This window comes from Nyctibius grandis, chromosome 5 (assembly GCF_013368605.1).
Source record: "Nyctibius grandis isolate bNycGra1 chromosome 5, bNycGra1.pri, whole genome shotgun sequence".
Lineage (NCBI taxonomy): Eukaryota > Metazoa > Chordata > Aves > Nyctibiiformes > Nyctibiidae > Nyctibius > Nyctibius grandis.
In genome coordinates, this window is record NC_090662.1 from 39,432,752 (window position 1) to 39,449,314 (window position 16,563).

A 16,563-nucleotide genomic window follows, 5' to 3' on the forward strand; every position below is an offset into this window, starting at 1 on the left:
AGCGAGCCCGTGGGCTCATCAGACAAAGGAACACAGATACCTACTTGGGGATCAGATACATTTGAATTCTGCCTCTGCAGGCAGTATGGATGCAAACCTCTTGAGTTATCAGTGTGGTAAACTCAAGGCTATATTTACACACACTGGCAGAGATGGTAGAGAATTAGCTATGGAGAGCTGTAAAAAAACCACCAGTAGTCCATGACAATAGTTGCACTGGGAGTTGTTAAATAAATCTGAACTACTAAAAAATGTGAAGGTTAGTACCAGGATGCTTTAAAGTATAAATTTCTGAAACTAAAGTACTGTGTCAGTTTTTACAACAAACGACGATCTGCAGAATATTTTATTTTAGGGTTTGTTTGTGTTTTGTTGTTGCCTGACCATTACTTTTTGATTTATACATGTCTCTTTACTTAAGTATGTATAATAAGTGCACTTATTGCAGTAAATACTACTCTGTTTTATAAGCAGCTCTTGAAGATACTTTCAACATCCTTTGTTGTACACTTTGCTAGGCTATTTTTGAATTTTTCATAACACTTAGATAAAAATTACCTCAGTCAGAAGCATAAACCTCTTTAAAAAGCAATTCTAGTTAGATCAGTTTTCAAAACTAAGTGACCTAATGACCTAATTCTTTTTTTTAATATTACATGGATAATTTTTAGAGTTGAAAATACCCCAGGAGACTGGATAGAAAATGCTTCTATTTGCAAAATAAAAATTTTACAAGAGTTTCATAAAATATGAAGAATAAGAAGCTACTCATGCGCAAACTTCAAACAGGAAGTAGTTATTGCTTTTGTTCACCAGTACAGAAGTAGTGTCTGAAATTATTTCCCACTGATCCTGAAATGAATTATTATAATAATAATAAAAATCTAACAATGTGGAGTGAATGGCAAACGTATTTTGAAGTTTTGCCATTATAGATGTTAAAATAGTCTCTGTGGGTAATGTAAGTTGCATCAGTGCAAGTAAGTTGCATCTATACAAAAGTTATCCAGGGGTTTGTGGATGCTCTCTTTCCCTTTCTAATCCATGTGTTGGTACATAAAATAATTTTTTTTATACCTTTTCTAATAGGTATGTAATCTTGCATTAACCTGTTAAAATTGCAACAGCGTATCAGCTGAAATTGTTTTACATGGTGTTGAATACTTTTAGATCAGCAAAGGTGATACAGGTGGGTATCTAGCACCAAAGCATCTTTTTCAGAGTTCAGTACAGTCTTGAACTTGAGCACCACAAAAAGAGTATGGCTTTTTAGAAGGAGTGCTGCACTGTATTCATAATGTTGATTAAGCTTTTTGAGCATTAGACACACATTTTGAATTGCAGGAAGCTGAGGAAAAGGGAAAAGCCATTGATGACTCATGGACTGCTCTGCTGCAGGTTGTAGATTGCCTGAAAGTGCAGCTAGGTCTTAGGGTGATCTAGTGCTGACAGTGCCTGCAGCCCGTGTTGGCTTGCTCCCTCTCATGGCTGGGGACTCAGGATATTTGCTAGCCCATCGACTGCCACCGCTCATGACGCAGCCCCAGCATGGAGGCTGCACTCGAACAGCTTCAGAGCTGTTGGCACCTTGCGTGAGTTCAGCCACAACTTGTCATGGATGATCTGTGGTTAATGAAAAGGGGGTTTGATTCCTCCCCAGGGAAAAATGACAGTACCAAGCGCAAGGTCTTTTTGTGGAGCAATAAAAAGACTGTTTCTTGAAGCTTTGGGAGGAAAAGCAAGACATTTAAAATGACAGAAAATAATTGGAGTAACTTCATAGAATCATTGTATCTGGCTTTGAAAATAAACGCCCTAAGATTGCCTTGAGATTTATATTGTGACAGGAAATCATTAGCCTATGACAACATGATACTTCATTGACATCTTCTAAGTACACCTTCCTGAAATGTTTTCCATTTTAAAGCAAGATAATGAGTTTCAGCTATACCAAAATCATACAATTCTCATTTTATTTATGTGGCTTTCCATAAGACACAATTTTAACGACTTACGAAAATCTTGTTTGAATTACTTCTGAGATATAAATGTCCCTTGAAGTAGAACTTAAAGAAGATGTGGCTGAGATCAACAGACAGGACTTACATATTTTGCTGTCATGTCAGAGCCGGGTATGTAAAGAAAAGATATCTTTTATTAGACAAAATGAGATAGCTGTATTTACTAAACTATATATGCACAGGTATCTTGCCACTTAATTTACTTCAATAAAATAACAAAACTTGCTTTCCTTAAACTGTTAGAACTATACACTGTCTTTTATACAGCATGACTCTTGCATAGTCTTATATAGGAATTTTTCTTTAGGAGCTCCTTGTACTGAGGCAGATTTTTGTATGTGGAAGCTCAAGATATATATTAAGCTTTTGTATTTTCTTTTGGTGTAGGCTATATGTGTGGGCTCAGAAAGTATGCAGATAATGTATCCTGCAATCTTTGACCAGCTGTTGGCCTTTGTAGAATTTTCCTGCAAGCCTCCACAGTATGGACAGCTGGAAACAAAGCACATTGCAAATGCGAAGTATAATCAGGTAATTAATTAGAGATCTCACTTATTTCACTTAGCTGGTGAACCCAATTCAGCTTCAGATATAGGTTGTTTAGCAAGATGCATTTATTCCATCTGTAAAAACTTCACTGTGCTTGTTGAGTAGTAAGTTAATTTATTAGGATTTTTTTATGTGCTTTCGTTATCTTTGTTTGCTCCCTTTGAATTCTACTTTGCTTTTATACTTTGTATTCCTCTGTGTAGGAAAGGTCTTGCCTGGACACCAGACATAGTGAATGTGTCTGAATTTGTCCAGTGAATTAATCTAAAATACCTTGTCCAACATGTGATACCAAATTTAATAAAAAGACACAATAATTGTGAATGGAGAAAATTCCCTCAAGCTGCAAATTTTTAATTGCAATAATTCTTTTTATCTGTGTACTCTGCTGTTCACTAAGCATGAGCATCTGATTCACTGTAATCGAAGAGGTAACTATTATGTATGTATTAATTCTTCTTATTCTATTTGTCCTGCAACACAATGGAATCACACTAGATACAACTATTTGCACCGGTGAGTTAAATTTCCTTAAAGATTGTCCTAATGTAGTTGTCTTGCCTAGACTGCGACATTTCTCCTACGTAAATGTACTTTACTTCAATGTAGAGTACATTTTCATAGTCAGACTACGTTGTATTTGCAGTTTTGCTGCTTGGACCATGTTCTTAGCAATCCTTGCATGCATTAAACTGAGAGTTCAATGCAAAACATACATTTTCTGTTCCTTAATTAATATGTTTTCACATATAGTTCAGTAATTCACTAATTTCTTTTACTAGGCGGAATGGGTAGCATTGAATTACGTACCATTTGCTGAGAGATCATTGGAAGTTGTTGTGGACTTATACCAAAAGACAGCTTGCCATAAAGCTGTGGTAACTGAGAAGGTTCTTCACAACATTATTAAGGTAAAAGTTTGTCCTGCGTATGCTCTGAATTTAATGAGCTTATATTGAAAATCATGAGTTTTATTTTGAGCTAGTGTTGATAAACACTTTCTGGGAAGCTTAAAGCTTTAGTAAACAAATAGATATTATGAAGATGAGCAGCAGGTAGTAATTTCTTTTGAAGCTGCAAGGCTATTGATTAGGCTATATGTATTGTTCTTTAGCTGGATAATGTCAGCATCAGTATTTCAATGTTAAAATAAAATTAACAAACGTGTTAGGCCACAAAATATTAATCTTTGAAAGTATTATGCACCTGAATCTGATATGGAGGCCTCTTAGTAAATATGGCAATGGAGGCTAAAGACCAATTTCTGTACACTGGCATAAATACTTCGGGGATGTCTGCTCTAGCTATTACTTTTGATTTGCTTTTAATGCCTTTGTGTGTCGTTGATGTAGCTATGAAATGTTACAGGTGCAGAAATGTGCTGTTAAGATGAAATTGCCAAACTCTTAACTTTTTTTGACCTTGTTTCCATTTTAGCAAATAATTTTGGTAAATAATAGTAGTAGAAGTAAATATCTGGAAAAAAGTGTATGCGGCCTAGGTTTGTTTGTAATGACTTGGCTGACATAATGTTGTTCCTGAATAGAAATTTAGAAACCTGAATATAACCACATTATTTGGAATCTGTTATGAATTAAATATTTGTATTTCAAAGTTAATGCAGTTGTTTTCCACTTCTGTTTTAATGGGATAGGTGAAACTGATGTAAACACCACTTTTCTTTAACCTTCACAGTTGATAATAATGTGATTTATTGCAATAGATGAAAATGGTTTTAAAATTATTTTTCATGTCTCTAAAGTCCATGTTGATACTGGAATTAGATTTGACCCCTATGAACAATAGCAGCAGAAGAAAATATTCTGTTTATCTGTAGGGTTAGATCCTAGCTCTCATAACTTTTGGCAATAGAGAGTTAATCACAATTGATTCACTCTTGAGAGCACTCTTTCCTCCCTTTGCTTTCCTCACATCAGATATTTCACTGAAAGTATTAGAGGCATATGTGTAATACCCAAATTGATTCGCTATGTATTTGAAATATAAATTAAATAATTAGTTTTCCAAGATAACTTGGTATCAGATTCTAGTTAGTGTGACTAACAATGCTAAAAGGAATACATATAATGTAAATAGTACATATGCTTCATGTTTTTAAACTCATTAATGACTTTCTTTTATAGATACTGAAGCTGTCTTTCTATCTGAAAGACTTAAAATTTGCTGTGTTTTCATCTGCTATACATTTGAGTTGTATTGCAGCCTTTATCTTAGAATTTCACAAACACTTTTTGCTTTTAAACTTCATGTGGTTTAAGAGTCAGCACTGACCAGGTGTCTTGCAGTGCTTATGTATGTAGTTTGACTTTTGCATGTTAGGAAAAGTTTAAATTTAATGAGGTTTTTTTTCTTTACTGTGGAAGCACTTGGGATAACTTTCTAGGAACAGGATAAACTCCAGAATACACTCATGATAATGAACTGCCTGCAATCTGTTGAATGTTAGGAAAGCCCATTTGTCAGGTGTAGCAGAAATGGTGGATGGCAATACAGAAAAAGAAAATTAGTATGTAACTTGATAGAGTAATTGGTAATGGATCAACTTGGACTTCTAACATTGTACTTAGCAGCAGACCTGTGCTTTGGCCAGCTGGTATATGGTAAATCATCTTTATAATTCTATTTTTAAAAGAGCATCTCATATACCATCAGAAAAGGTAGGGATGTGTACTATCATCTATGACTGTATCTGCCAAGATCTTCTGCAGAAACCAGTCGTATTCTTAGATTTGTCTGAGCAACTATAAATTTTATTTTAACTTCATTTTGCAGACACTAAGAATACCTCTTAGTCTGAAATATTCCTGTCCTTCTGAAAGCACATGGAAGCTAGCTGTTTCTTCTCTTCTCAAAGTTCTCTCTATTGGACTACCTGTTGCAAGGCAGCATGCATCTTCTGGAAAATTTGACAGTATGTGGCCAGAGCTAGCAAATACTTTTGAAGACTTTTTATTCACCAGAAGGTAAACACAATTTCTCCCCCCCTTTTTTTTTTCAAACTGGGAAATATTTTTAATTTGTTCAGTATATGTGTCGGTAAAGTTCAGTAAAAATAGCATTTTTTTTAGAGATATTTGATACCGGAAAATTATTTTAATGAATGAAAGAAAAAAGGTAACCAGAAAGTACTAGAAAAAACTTCATTCAAAAGGTGGAATGTCAGAGCAAGAAAGAGCTCAGCTGACTTCTGAATACAAGGCATAGCCTTTCTGACCAGGCCAAGGAATTCTGTATGGACTCCCAAGTACATTTACTGTAGGTTTGATAAAGAGTTACTGATTTGTACTCAATTTGTTCCTTTTTCACTTTGAACAGGATTGCAACAGTAATTATTTTTAGTTAAGGTGAACACCATTAACTATATGTATTTCTCTTGACTTCTATCTTGAAATATTCCACTTACTATGAATTTTGGAAAACTATTTCTTACATTGCCGTTCACTTAAAGCCCATCGTTATCTTGCGTTTGTTTCTACCCAAGCTAAATTGACTGCACCTTAATAATTAACCATGCTTTATTTATAATACTTTGTGAAAAGTGTAGCTAAATAGTCAGATTTATAACTAGACAGACAGGCAGATATATAAGTACATGCATAAACCCTCAAGAATGGGACACTGTAGATGTGGGCATGTTGAGAAAGTCCAGAAGTGAAAAATAATAACAATCAGAGACACAGTCAATCTGATCTGTTAGTTTGTTCAACCAAAAGAATATGTCATTAGGAAGACATGATAAGTCTTCGGAATATGGTAAAATACTGCTCCAGAAAAGAATTTTTATTTTCCCTTGAGAATGGGTAAAAATTGATTTCAGTACAGCAAAGATTATCCAGGTTAGACATTAAGGAAACCTTTTACTGTAAGGAAGGTTAGGTATTGTAGAAGATTGCTTAGGAGCGGTATGGAATTTCCATCTTCTGTGAACATCTGTGGGTAAGCATCTTTTAGGAGTAATTTAAGTATAACTAATAGTGTCTCAGATTAAAGGACAATGGGGAATATGAAAAAATTAATTCCCTGATTTTCTGTGTGTATGCTGATTTCAGTAACAAATTAATCTTTCTTTTTAATAGAAAATGATAGGGTTCATCTGTACTTAAAACTAGTATGCGATGTATTTGTGTGTGTATATTTTTCAAACACACAAAAATCAGCAACCAAACACAGCTGTATTTACTAATGATGAATAAATAGCAGCTTGCCCAAAACAGACAAAAAATAAATACCCATGAAACTTAATTTTAAAGACACATCCGTTAGTGAAAGTGTTTGTAATAATGAATGGTTTTGGAATTTCATCAATAGGGTTACAGGACAATTGAATGAGAAACCTCTCTTTTGTTTTTGCATTTACTTCAAAGAAATATTATTAAATAGGAGGATCTTAAAGTAAAAAAGTTCATCAAGACTACATAAAAGACACTTTAATCATTCAAGTTTTTGTTTCGATGCTTCACTGTTTCTTTAATTTAAAATAATTTTTGCAGTATGTTGTTTGGGTTTGTTTTCAGCTGTGGTTAGTAGTCCTGCTTCCATTCTGAGGCAGGCAGTCCAGATCAGCCAACACCCTATAATCAATATCATTGATGGGTTTAGAAAATTAAAATTAAGGTTTTTCAGGTTATTGTAGAAGAACGTATGTTCACTTAGAAGTTACTTTGGGAATACATACTGCTATTTGCTGTAAATGAATTATTCCTAGATATCTGCAAACAGATGAAACCTATCCGTTTTGCATGTTTTTAGGTGACCTAGACCAGGCACTGCTACAGTTTTTGGGTATTAATCATTCATAAATCCAGGGAAGTAAGATTATCACAGATCTTCAGTGTAACTCAACATAATCCACTATCATCTGCGTGACCTTTTTGGCTAAATATGTTGTCCGTTTTTCTTAATTTACAGCGAGTGATTTATACTTTTCTTGAAAGTTGTTCCAACCATAGAAATTCCATCTTAATGTGTTGCTTGCTAGAAACAATCTCTGTTGGCGTTAATTCTAGTAGCTTTTGCCAGCTGTCATACATGGGTGAATATTCTCTGGAGGTAAAGGAAAAATAGTACTTATGTGAATATTTATGATGCCCTAAAATTTGTCTTGTCTTTGCTTAAGTCTGTTTTGCCTCTTTAGAGACCAGAGCGTATTCTATAATTTCACATACAAAATGTGTTTTAGGGATCAGCATTTTCATCAGAATGAAAGATGTTCTCAGAAAAGTTATATGAAACTTGTCTGTTCTCTCACTTAGAAGCTTTAAGGTTCAAAAGAATTTAAAATATTAAAAACAGGCTGGTGGTTTATAGAACCATATGGCTACAGCAGGATAATTTGGCCTGTTATTATAATTAATGGCCATTATCATTACTCTTTCCTGGCTTGTTATGAGTAGATGATTTTTGCTTATGTAGTTGTACATTGTATGGCTATTGAACGTCTGTTTTTTTTCGCCCCCTAATGTCCATCTTTTTCTGAAGAGCAGTTTGTCTTCCCAAGTGCATGGCTCTCCTACTTACAGTTAGAGCCCTATCCCTTAGTAGCTTTAGGATAGACAGCCTCTCCATTCCCTCTGTCAGCCTGAGCCTTGTGGTCCTAAAAAAAGTTAAAGCTAAGAAGGGGGTACATCTGCCTCATGCCACTAGTCAGGACAATTAGTAATAGCAGTCATTTCTCCTTTTCTTCATCCTCTTCCTCCTCCCCACAATGCTCCTGAAGCGTGCCTCTCTGGCTGTGATGCAAGGAGGGCTCTAGAGATAGCTGTGGAAATTCCCCACGTTGAGGTAATTCTCTTCTGATTTCCTTTGGTTAAGTCCTTCTGCACTTCTGTGCAAGATGCTGTAAAACTAGCCTTGGCAAATAGGGCAACCTGTCCCTTTTATGTTAGAATTTTCTAAATTGTGTCTTTTAGTGGATTGTAATTGCAGTATAGTCAGTCTCTTAGATTTGTAGTTGTTCCATTTCTAAGTAAATTGAATTCAGAATTTTCAAATTTACTGTGTTGTTTCAATTTTTTTTCTTTGTTATAGTTCTAATAGAAAATATATGTTAATCATAGTGGTGTCTTATTCCAGAGTAATTTGGGAGAATCTATTCACTGTTTTGAAAGTAACAGCTAAAATTTATTGCTGAGTTGAGGTACATGTCAACCTTCAGATTATAGGAGAAGGCAATGCGAATGTACTTTCCTTTCCAACTGTCTATGTTGGTCGTTTATTTTAGGCCAGCTAGGTGGTATAAAAGCTGTTTTTCAGTGTGTTCCCCGATTTATTTATATTAACAATGAGTTGTGTTTTTTAAAACTTTTGGTAGTACTTGGATTTTTGTCTGTATCAGCAAAATCAATTAAGCAAGCCACAGATGAGAAGATGAGAGCCCCCTGTGCTCTTAGATTAGTGACTTGTAAATTTGACTTGGTTTTAGTGACTCTACTGACCATAACTGTGGCTTACTGCAACTGTGAGTCAGTCATCCCTGGTGGCTTTCCAACTTGCAAATATGCCATGCAGGACAGGGGGGTTATTAAGTCAGGTGCAGAAGTGTACAAATCTGGCAGCACTGCTGAAGACCAGCATGGATTGAAAAGGTTCTGGAGCACAAAGAATTTGGAAAATGCAATTCAGAGACACCACAGGAGGCTATCAGTGAGACAGAGTAACAGCATTACTGCATTATCTGGATTTTTACCATTATCCAACATGTCACCCCTTGTGAGAGGAATACAGCTAGATACATTCAGTTGGACCTGAATGCAGTTAGAACTGAAAATTTACTTGCTTATGCCAGCATTCTGTAATTTTTCCTAAGTGCTCTGCTCCAAGGAAACTGAAATGTTTTGTCACAAATAAACTTACTTTTCTTCCTTCACTCCTGTATACCTTTTCATACTCCACACTTTTCACTATTTAATGTTCTACATGTTCCATGCTATTATCTGTCCAGGCTTCATGCAAAGCTAGGTAAATATCTTCCTACCTGCTCTTCCAACCCTTATTCTTCAAAGCTGACTTAGCATTGCTGGGATGGTTCTAAATATAAAATATCTGCATCTCTGTAAATCTTGGAAATGTCTTATTGCGGTCAGCAACGCTGCATAACAGATTTGGCTAGTTTTTCCCTTTAGCATTGTTCATTAAAATATCCCAGTGCATATTGTCTAATTTTTGTACACACATTCTCCAAGTCTCTGCCTGGCTGAGGATAGAGTAGAAAAACAAAACCCTTTCTATTTCATTGATATTCTAAATTTTCATAATTTTAAACATTTTTCTAATCTAACACATAATTCTTCTAATCACTGGGGTTCTAGAAATGGCATGTGTAGATAGCCTAATATTGCTTCCACCAGTGAAACTGAGTTGGCGTTGGTTAGGTAAGAGGTCACTGTGGTTAGAACCCTTAAATTAAAGCTCTGTGAATCTCTGTTTAAAATAGTGAACCTCCCCTGCATGGTCTTGCCTCTGTCTTTTGGAGAGGCACAGGTTTTCAAGCCAGCTATGGGGCTGAATGAGAGGAGGTACTCACTGATGTTTAAAAAGTACAAAGCACAGCAGAAATGGTCTCTGCAGCTTTGTACATAAAGACATTTCAAGTATAGCCAAAAGAGCACAGGTAAATAAAAAAGGAGAATGCTACTCTCACAGAGAATTAACAGCTTCTAAGCAATAAGCTTCGGCTTTTTTTTTTTTTAAAGCAAGCTACAGCTGAGGAGGCTCAGTAATCTTGATTTTTATTATAAATCAAAATGACATTTAAAAATTAATACACTTCATGTAACTTAATTTACACAAAATTGTCTTCTAGTAAGAGCCTGGTCTGTTTATTATTTCATAACATTCTTCTTTCCCAGAGGCTTTCATGGAAGCATGTCAAGCCGTTATATAAAATAATATTCAACCAAAGTGTGTATATATATAATTTACTAGAGCAGAAGTCTGTGCTCACATGAGGGAATTAAATCAATACTCTCCAAAAAGATGCTTCAGAGCAGAGCGCTGCTGTGCACAGCAGGGCTCTGGGTGGCTGTTAGCTCTTTGTTGTTGGCCTCTAAAGCCCTCCTGAGACAGTGGGCAGTGTCTGGGAGCTCTGTACCTAGGAAAGCCTGCACATAGCAACAGTCTGCATCGCTCTGCCTCATATCTCCCCTGGCTCTTGATCCTTCCAGTACAGTTTGGCTGTATCGCATCAGACCAGCAAACCTTTTGGCCCCTAGACAGATGTTTCATATAGACACCTTAATTACAAAAATCTATTTACGTGAGAGTAATTTGCTACATGAACAAGTATGTAGTATAATCTGTAGCATATATGGCAGATCAGATATGGATGACTGGACAGAAAGGTCTTGACACCTCTTTAAAGTAACACTCAGCTCAGAAAGTCAGTCAGCCATAAATGAGGAAGTGTCAAAATTAAAGTTTCCCAGGTATTTCAACATGACCTACATTTGTATGCATCATAATGGGTTACATTACTATTTAAAGGTTTGCATAGTTAACTTCTTCATATGTTACAAAAGGTACTGGCTGAACAGCTACTTATTATTTTATTTTATTCTTTTTATATAACTCCAAAATTCCTGACTGGCTAACACACAAACCAATAATATAGTATTTCATATTTTCTTCTTTGGGTTTTTCCTAGTCATACATGTAACACTTGAGTGTTTCACAGACAGTGGTGAAGTTATCTATATAAAGTCCCTTTGAGGAAGGGAGATATATTTGTTTTTCAAGCAGGAACATTGGCACATACTGTCATAATTGTCAAAACTGAAAATTAGCTGTAGGTGTGCAGACTGAACTTCAAGTGTCTCATGCTAAGCACCCAGAAGTTGGGAGAAAAAAGCCTGTCTTGGAAAAATCTTACCTGACTTGGTCAGCATCATGGAGGAGCACTGGGTGGGGGGACGACACAACCCTGTTAGCTAAACTACCCAGATTTGAATGAGATTTAGAAGCCTCCAAAGTTCTGAAACCTTTCATTAAAATTGGCAATGGGATGGAGAAGACCGGCCCAGATGAGTACCCGTAGGAGAACAAGGCTGGTGCAGGTCCACAATCATATATTTGGCAGCTGCCTAGCCAGTGAGCATGTGCTTTGGTCTGAACTACCTACTGCATGTCTATTGTTTCCTGGGGAGGGATGTGGGGTAGAGGAAAAGCTGGGGGCTGGGGAGAGAGTTTGGAAATAAGCCAAAGGATGCCAGTCTGCTTGTCACTACAATACTGCACCGATTCCTCTGCTTACAGAACAGCTTGGTTCTTTGTTCAGTCCAGAGCTCTCTTTTCCTTGCATCTGGCTATTCTGCCATAAATTAGGCAGGGAATGTTGTGGCAGATTGACCCTATCGTTTTCCTTCCTTCTCAGTAGTGACCATCGTGTGTACTTAATTAGATGGTTTCTCTGGAGAAAGAAAAAAAAAAAAAGCATCGTCTAATTTAAGATGCATCATAACACACAAGCATACACAACAGCAGCAAGTTGAAGTACCACAGGCAATCTTAATTCCGGTATTTCTAACCATTCCTTTCAGGTGGTCAAATTTCCAAACTGTTCCTCAGCTTGAAGATGTTATATAGTTATTTTAGAAAGACAAAAAGTAAAATTATGGGAAAAGGAGAGAATTTAATATATTGACCTTATATGGCACCTTGTCTCTGATTTTTGTTGTTAATGCTACCAGTTATTCCATTAGCTCCAGTAACATGTTACCTTCAGTGCAAATCAGACACTATGGAGAAACTGAACCCGCAATCCAGTGGGTTTTGCAACTGTCTTTAAGTTTTGGAGGGACATAGGCGTGGGGATTCCGACTTCTGCTCTATGTCAGAGAAATGAGAATGGCGTAACTGGATCAGAACAGACACATCTCTAGACCTATGCGCTGTTTCTGATGGATTAGTAGGATACCTAAGGAAGAGTGCAAGGTGACCACATAGTGATATCTTCATGATACGCTCTTTCAGCATCCCAGTTTACGTAGCTCAGAAAGTTCTTGTACCACAGGTTATCATTGGCTCATAATGGATTTTTCTTCTAATAATTTTGCTAACTGTATGTTGAATCTGTGTAGATTTTAGCAGGCAATCCTATGATTATGGGATTATAAGCAAAGTATTTCAGAGTTTATCTATTGTGTGAAGTACCTTCTTTGATCCCCCGCAAGCGCAGTAGAAGCAGATCTGTAAAGCAAAACAGTTCATGATGAGGACCCATCACCCGCAGAGTGCTCACTTTAGGTGTTTTATTTCAGAGTAGCTCTACTCTGGCTTCCTGTCATGCAAGCATCTACGAGAGCTTGGAGTACGTTTTTTTGGTTTAATTTCAGACATGAATCGAGGTTTATAAATGGGGATGTCTAAAAGTTTAACTTGAAAAGCCTATGTCTGATCCAAACTAAAACACTGATGTAGGCACATCAGCTGAAGTAGTTGATTGCTGTCTAAGTAGGAGGCCTTTACTCTTTCTGTCCTGCTGAGGAACTTGGCCCTATTACTCAGCAGAAGCATAATGCAGCAAAGGGAAAAAATTTGAATTCACTGAACAGGTAGTCCAGTAAGTACAAGGAAGAACTCAATAAAGGAGATAAAACTTTACCAGAGAAAACTGTGTGACTGATGGTTGACATAAAATTTCCAATCAAATGATACAAGATTTCCAAATTTACAAGCAGGTAAGGTAGGATCTTGTAAAGTATTGGGTAATTTTCACGGTTGAACCACTTCTGGGACATTTCATCTGTAAAGAAATTTTTATATACAATGGAAGAACTGCAGAAAGTTCTGAATTTCTTCAAAATTATTGTTCGTAAAATGGGTTTGTCTCTTCATAAAAGTCATTAAGAATGAGAAAAAAATATTATCAAGGAGAAAGACAAAGTAGTGTCCCATTAATGAAAAGTGTTTCATTAATGCAGAAGAAAATGTAAAATTAAAATTAAGTTTTTTACAGATGTACTGCTTAAAATCAAAAGTCTCTTATCTTGCTAAGTGAGAGAAAAAAGTAAAATGCAATAAACTGTGTTCCCCTGATGATACCTTCACAGACTCATCTAAACAGATATTGTGACTTTTGCACATGTAAGAAGAGAGATTACTTTGCGATGCTTTGAAAAATGGTGTTGGCGATGCAAGTCCTTAACCAGGTCCATCAGTTGTAACTCTTTAATTTTAGTGTTTGACTACTTTTTTCCTTTGAATCATTTTTATCATCATTATTCGTAAGATTTTATTCTAAAATGTTAATCATTAATATATAATACTACCAACTTGCTGCATGTAATAACTGTAAATGCAATGCATTTTCCCATACTTATCGCCTTACACATTGTGAATTTAAAAGTATAATGTAGTATGTTTATTTTTAGTACACCTCCCGAAAATCTCTCAATTCAAGAATTTCAGAAGAATGAGAGTATTGATGTTGAGGTAAGGAGACTGTAACAAATATACTGTTGAATGTAACAAGATAGTGACGTTCACAGATTGCATTTGGTTCTGAAATAATTTCTTTTAAAAGTTACCCATTTGTTATTTTTTCTGTGATACTGTTTTCCTTTTTGAAAACGAAACAGGAAATTCATAGGCTCAGAATTCGGCTGCTTCAGTTATGCAAAAAGTAGGAAGCGGCACGCCAGAAACTACTCCTTGTCCACTCAAGTTCAAAACAGCGTAGAGTGGCTAAACCAGAATGTGTTTCTGCCTCTAACCCATTATCTGAGTCTTACTTATTATGTTATTGCCAAGCAATTACACAGGTAATTGTAAACCATGGAGGAAGCTTACAATTAAACCTAAAGTGAGTGCTTTCTGTGTTGAGGGGGGGCGTTCAGTCAGCAATGACATTGTTGCCCTCCAGATATGCTCTCAATACTGCAAAGCTTGTGCATAAATGAAGAAACAATGTCTTGTTTCTGCAGTACAGAGACCGCTGTATTTGTAAAAGAGATCACGTTTGGTTGGATAAGGCCAAAGAAAATTAAGAGATGGTGATACTTGGAATGAAGAGGGACTGGTCCCCTTTCACTCCAGGACAAAGAGGTGTGGCAGACCAGGGATTAGGGGTACAAAGGAAAAGGAGTTGCAGAGAAGACATGGAAGTATCTGTGGGTTTGATTGCCTGTCATCTCTCCAGAGTGGCAGCTGGGACACACAGAGTTCTGGATGAAAAGCGGGAGCGGTTCTGTCTGCAGTGAGCAGAACTCTGAGATCTAATGCATTAAGTTATGGAGATCTGACCCCACTTTGTTCCTGAACAGGAGCATCAAGACCTTGGATAGAAAGCATTCCAGTTAATGTGTGTTGCCTTGAGCTTGTTTAGATAACTTACTTGTTCTGCTTTGCAGATGTCACATTGTAAGCATGTGATATATGTGTTAATGTCATAGTGAGGATATTGAATTGGGTGGAGAGAGATTCCTAATGTTAGATCTTTTCAGAACCATAAATTTGGTTTGAAGAATCTACTTCAAATGTCAGTGGAAATCTGAGTGATAACTGCTTCAGAAACTGACAAAAGTGAGGGGAAAAAGTTTATTATTTCAGGTTTAATATTGCATGCAAGACCACAATTTTTGGACGTATCTGCAAATTTTAAAAGCTACCGTTGGAAGATTTTGTGAAGTTTCATTAGGCATGTCTCTTTTGTTTAATGTTTCTGTCTTCTTCATACTAGAATTACAACTTCAATATTCAGAAAACCAATATAAATATATTTCATTTATTTTAGGTGGTGCAGCTTATCAGCACAGAGATACTGCCATATGCTAATTTTATTCCTAAGGATTTTGTTGGTCAAATAATGACTATGCTCAATAAAGGCTCTATACATTCTCAGTCCTCCTCCTTTACAGGTATGGTACCTGAATGACAAAAGCTGCGGTGTTTAAATCTAATGGAAAGTAATGATAATGTTGAGAGTACTTATTCTGATAAAGACTTGAAGTTCCATGGCATGTATTCAGTATAGACTGATATCCACCTTGTCTTTATAAACTATATCTTATTTCATGGAAGTTGCCGAGAATTCCTTGCAATTTTTAAAAAATTATTTCCTTACTTCTTGGTCAGTATCATATATAATATTGTACTTGTGTTACCTTATATTTATACTTTCTACATAGTTTGTTTTGCATTGTGCCAGCTGAAATAGTTCTAACAATAATTTCAGACAATTGTAAGGCAGACATAGTATCCTGATCTTAAAAAGTAAATGACCTTAACGTGACTATATAGTGTACCTAACCAGATACCTTCTCTGCCTTTAAGAAAAAATATTTATAGTTTTATATAGAAAGATGAAAAATATGGACATTAGCCTTTTACAGAGAAAAATGTTTGGATTGTACAGTACCAAATATTAGTACTTACGATGTAGAACTGGAGTTGCTGGGTATTTTTAATTGAAGTCATTTATTTTATTATTAAAAGCAATGTCAAGTAGGTAACACGTTACTGAATGTGTTGCATATTTTTTCTTTTGTTTTTGGAACTATTGTGATTGTTGCACAGTCACCTTTTCTTAGAATGTATTCTTTATATTTGTTCACATCACTGTTAATCTTTTTTAATACTAGAGGAGCGATAACCTTTTTGCAAAATATAATAAACTGATTGAAATGCAACATTTAGCGTATTGGCACACACGCTGCACAATTAAATATGACATTTTACTTTGACAGAAGCCGAAATAGATATTCGAATGAGAGAGGAGTTTTCCAAGGTGTGTTTTGAAACACTGCTCCAGTTTTCATTCAGTAATAAAGTCACAACACCTCAGGAAGGCTACATCTCTAGAATGGCACTTTCTGTGCTCTTGAAAAGGTCACAGGATGTATTGCATCGCTACATAGAAGATGAAAGATTGAGTGGCAAATGTCCTCTTCCACGGTATGTACGTCTTCCTTAGGAAATGAAAGGCATTACCAGTACTTTATGAAGAAGGTTGCATTCAAAATATCACTCAATCATTAAA

The 16,563-nt window shown here is 35.9% G+C and overlaps 1 protein-coding gene across 5 annotated transcripts in view; it reads left to right on the top strand.

Annotated features, from left to right (window-relative positions):
- The window catches only part of MON2 (MON2 homolog, regulator of endosome-to-Golgi trafficking), a 97,959-nt gene that overhangs the window by 52,900 nt on the left and 28,496 nt on the right, over positions 1-16,563 (top strand). For 3 of the 5 annotated variants that reach the window (XM_068400428.1, XM_068400431.1, XM_068400429.1), the window contains exons 27-33: positions 2,409-2,552; positions 3,069-3,086; positions 3,353-3,481; positions 5,364-5,554; positions 13,958-14,018; positions 15,319-15,442; positions 16,271-16,478. In XM_068400428.1, the coding sequence (XP_068256529.1) occupies positions 2,409-2,552; positions 3,069-3,086; positions 3,353-3,481; positions 5,364-5,554; positions 13,958-14,018; positions 15,319-15,442; positions 16,271-16,478 (875 nt within the window). Of the gene's footprint in view, positions 1-2,408; positions 2,553-3,068; positions 3,087-3,352; positions 3,482-5,363; positions 5,555-8,307; positions 8,373-13,957; positions 14,019-15,318; positions 15,443-16,270; positions 16,479-16,563 lie in introns of those variants that run through there. The other 2 variants (XM_068400430.1, XM_068400432.1) reach the window with 2 other exon arrangements.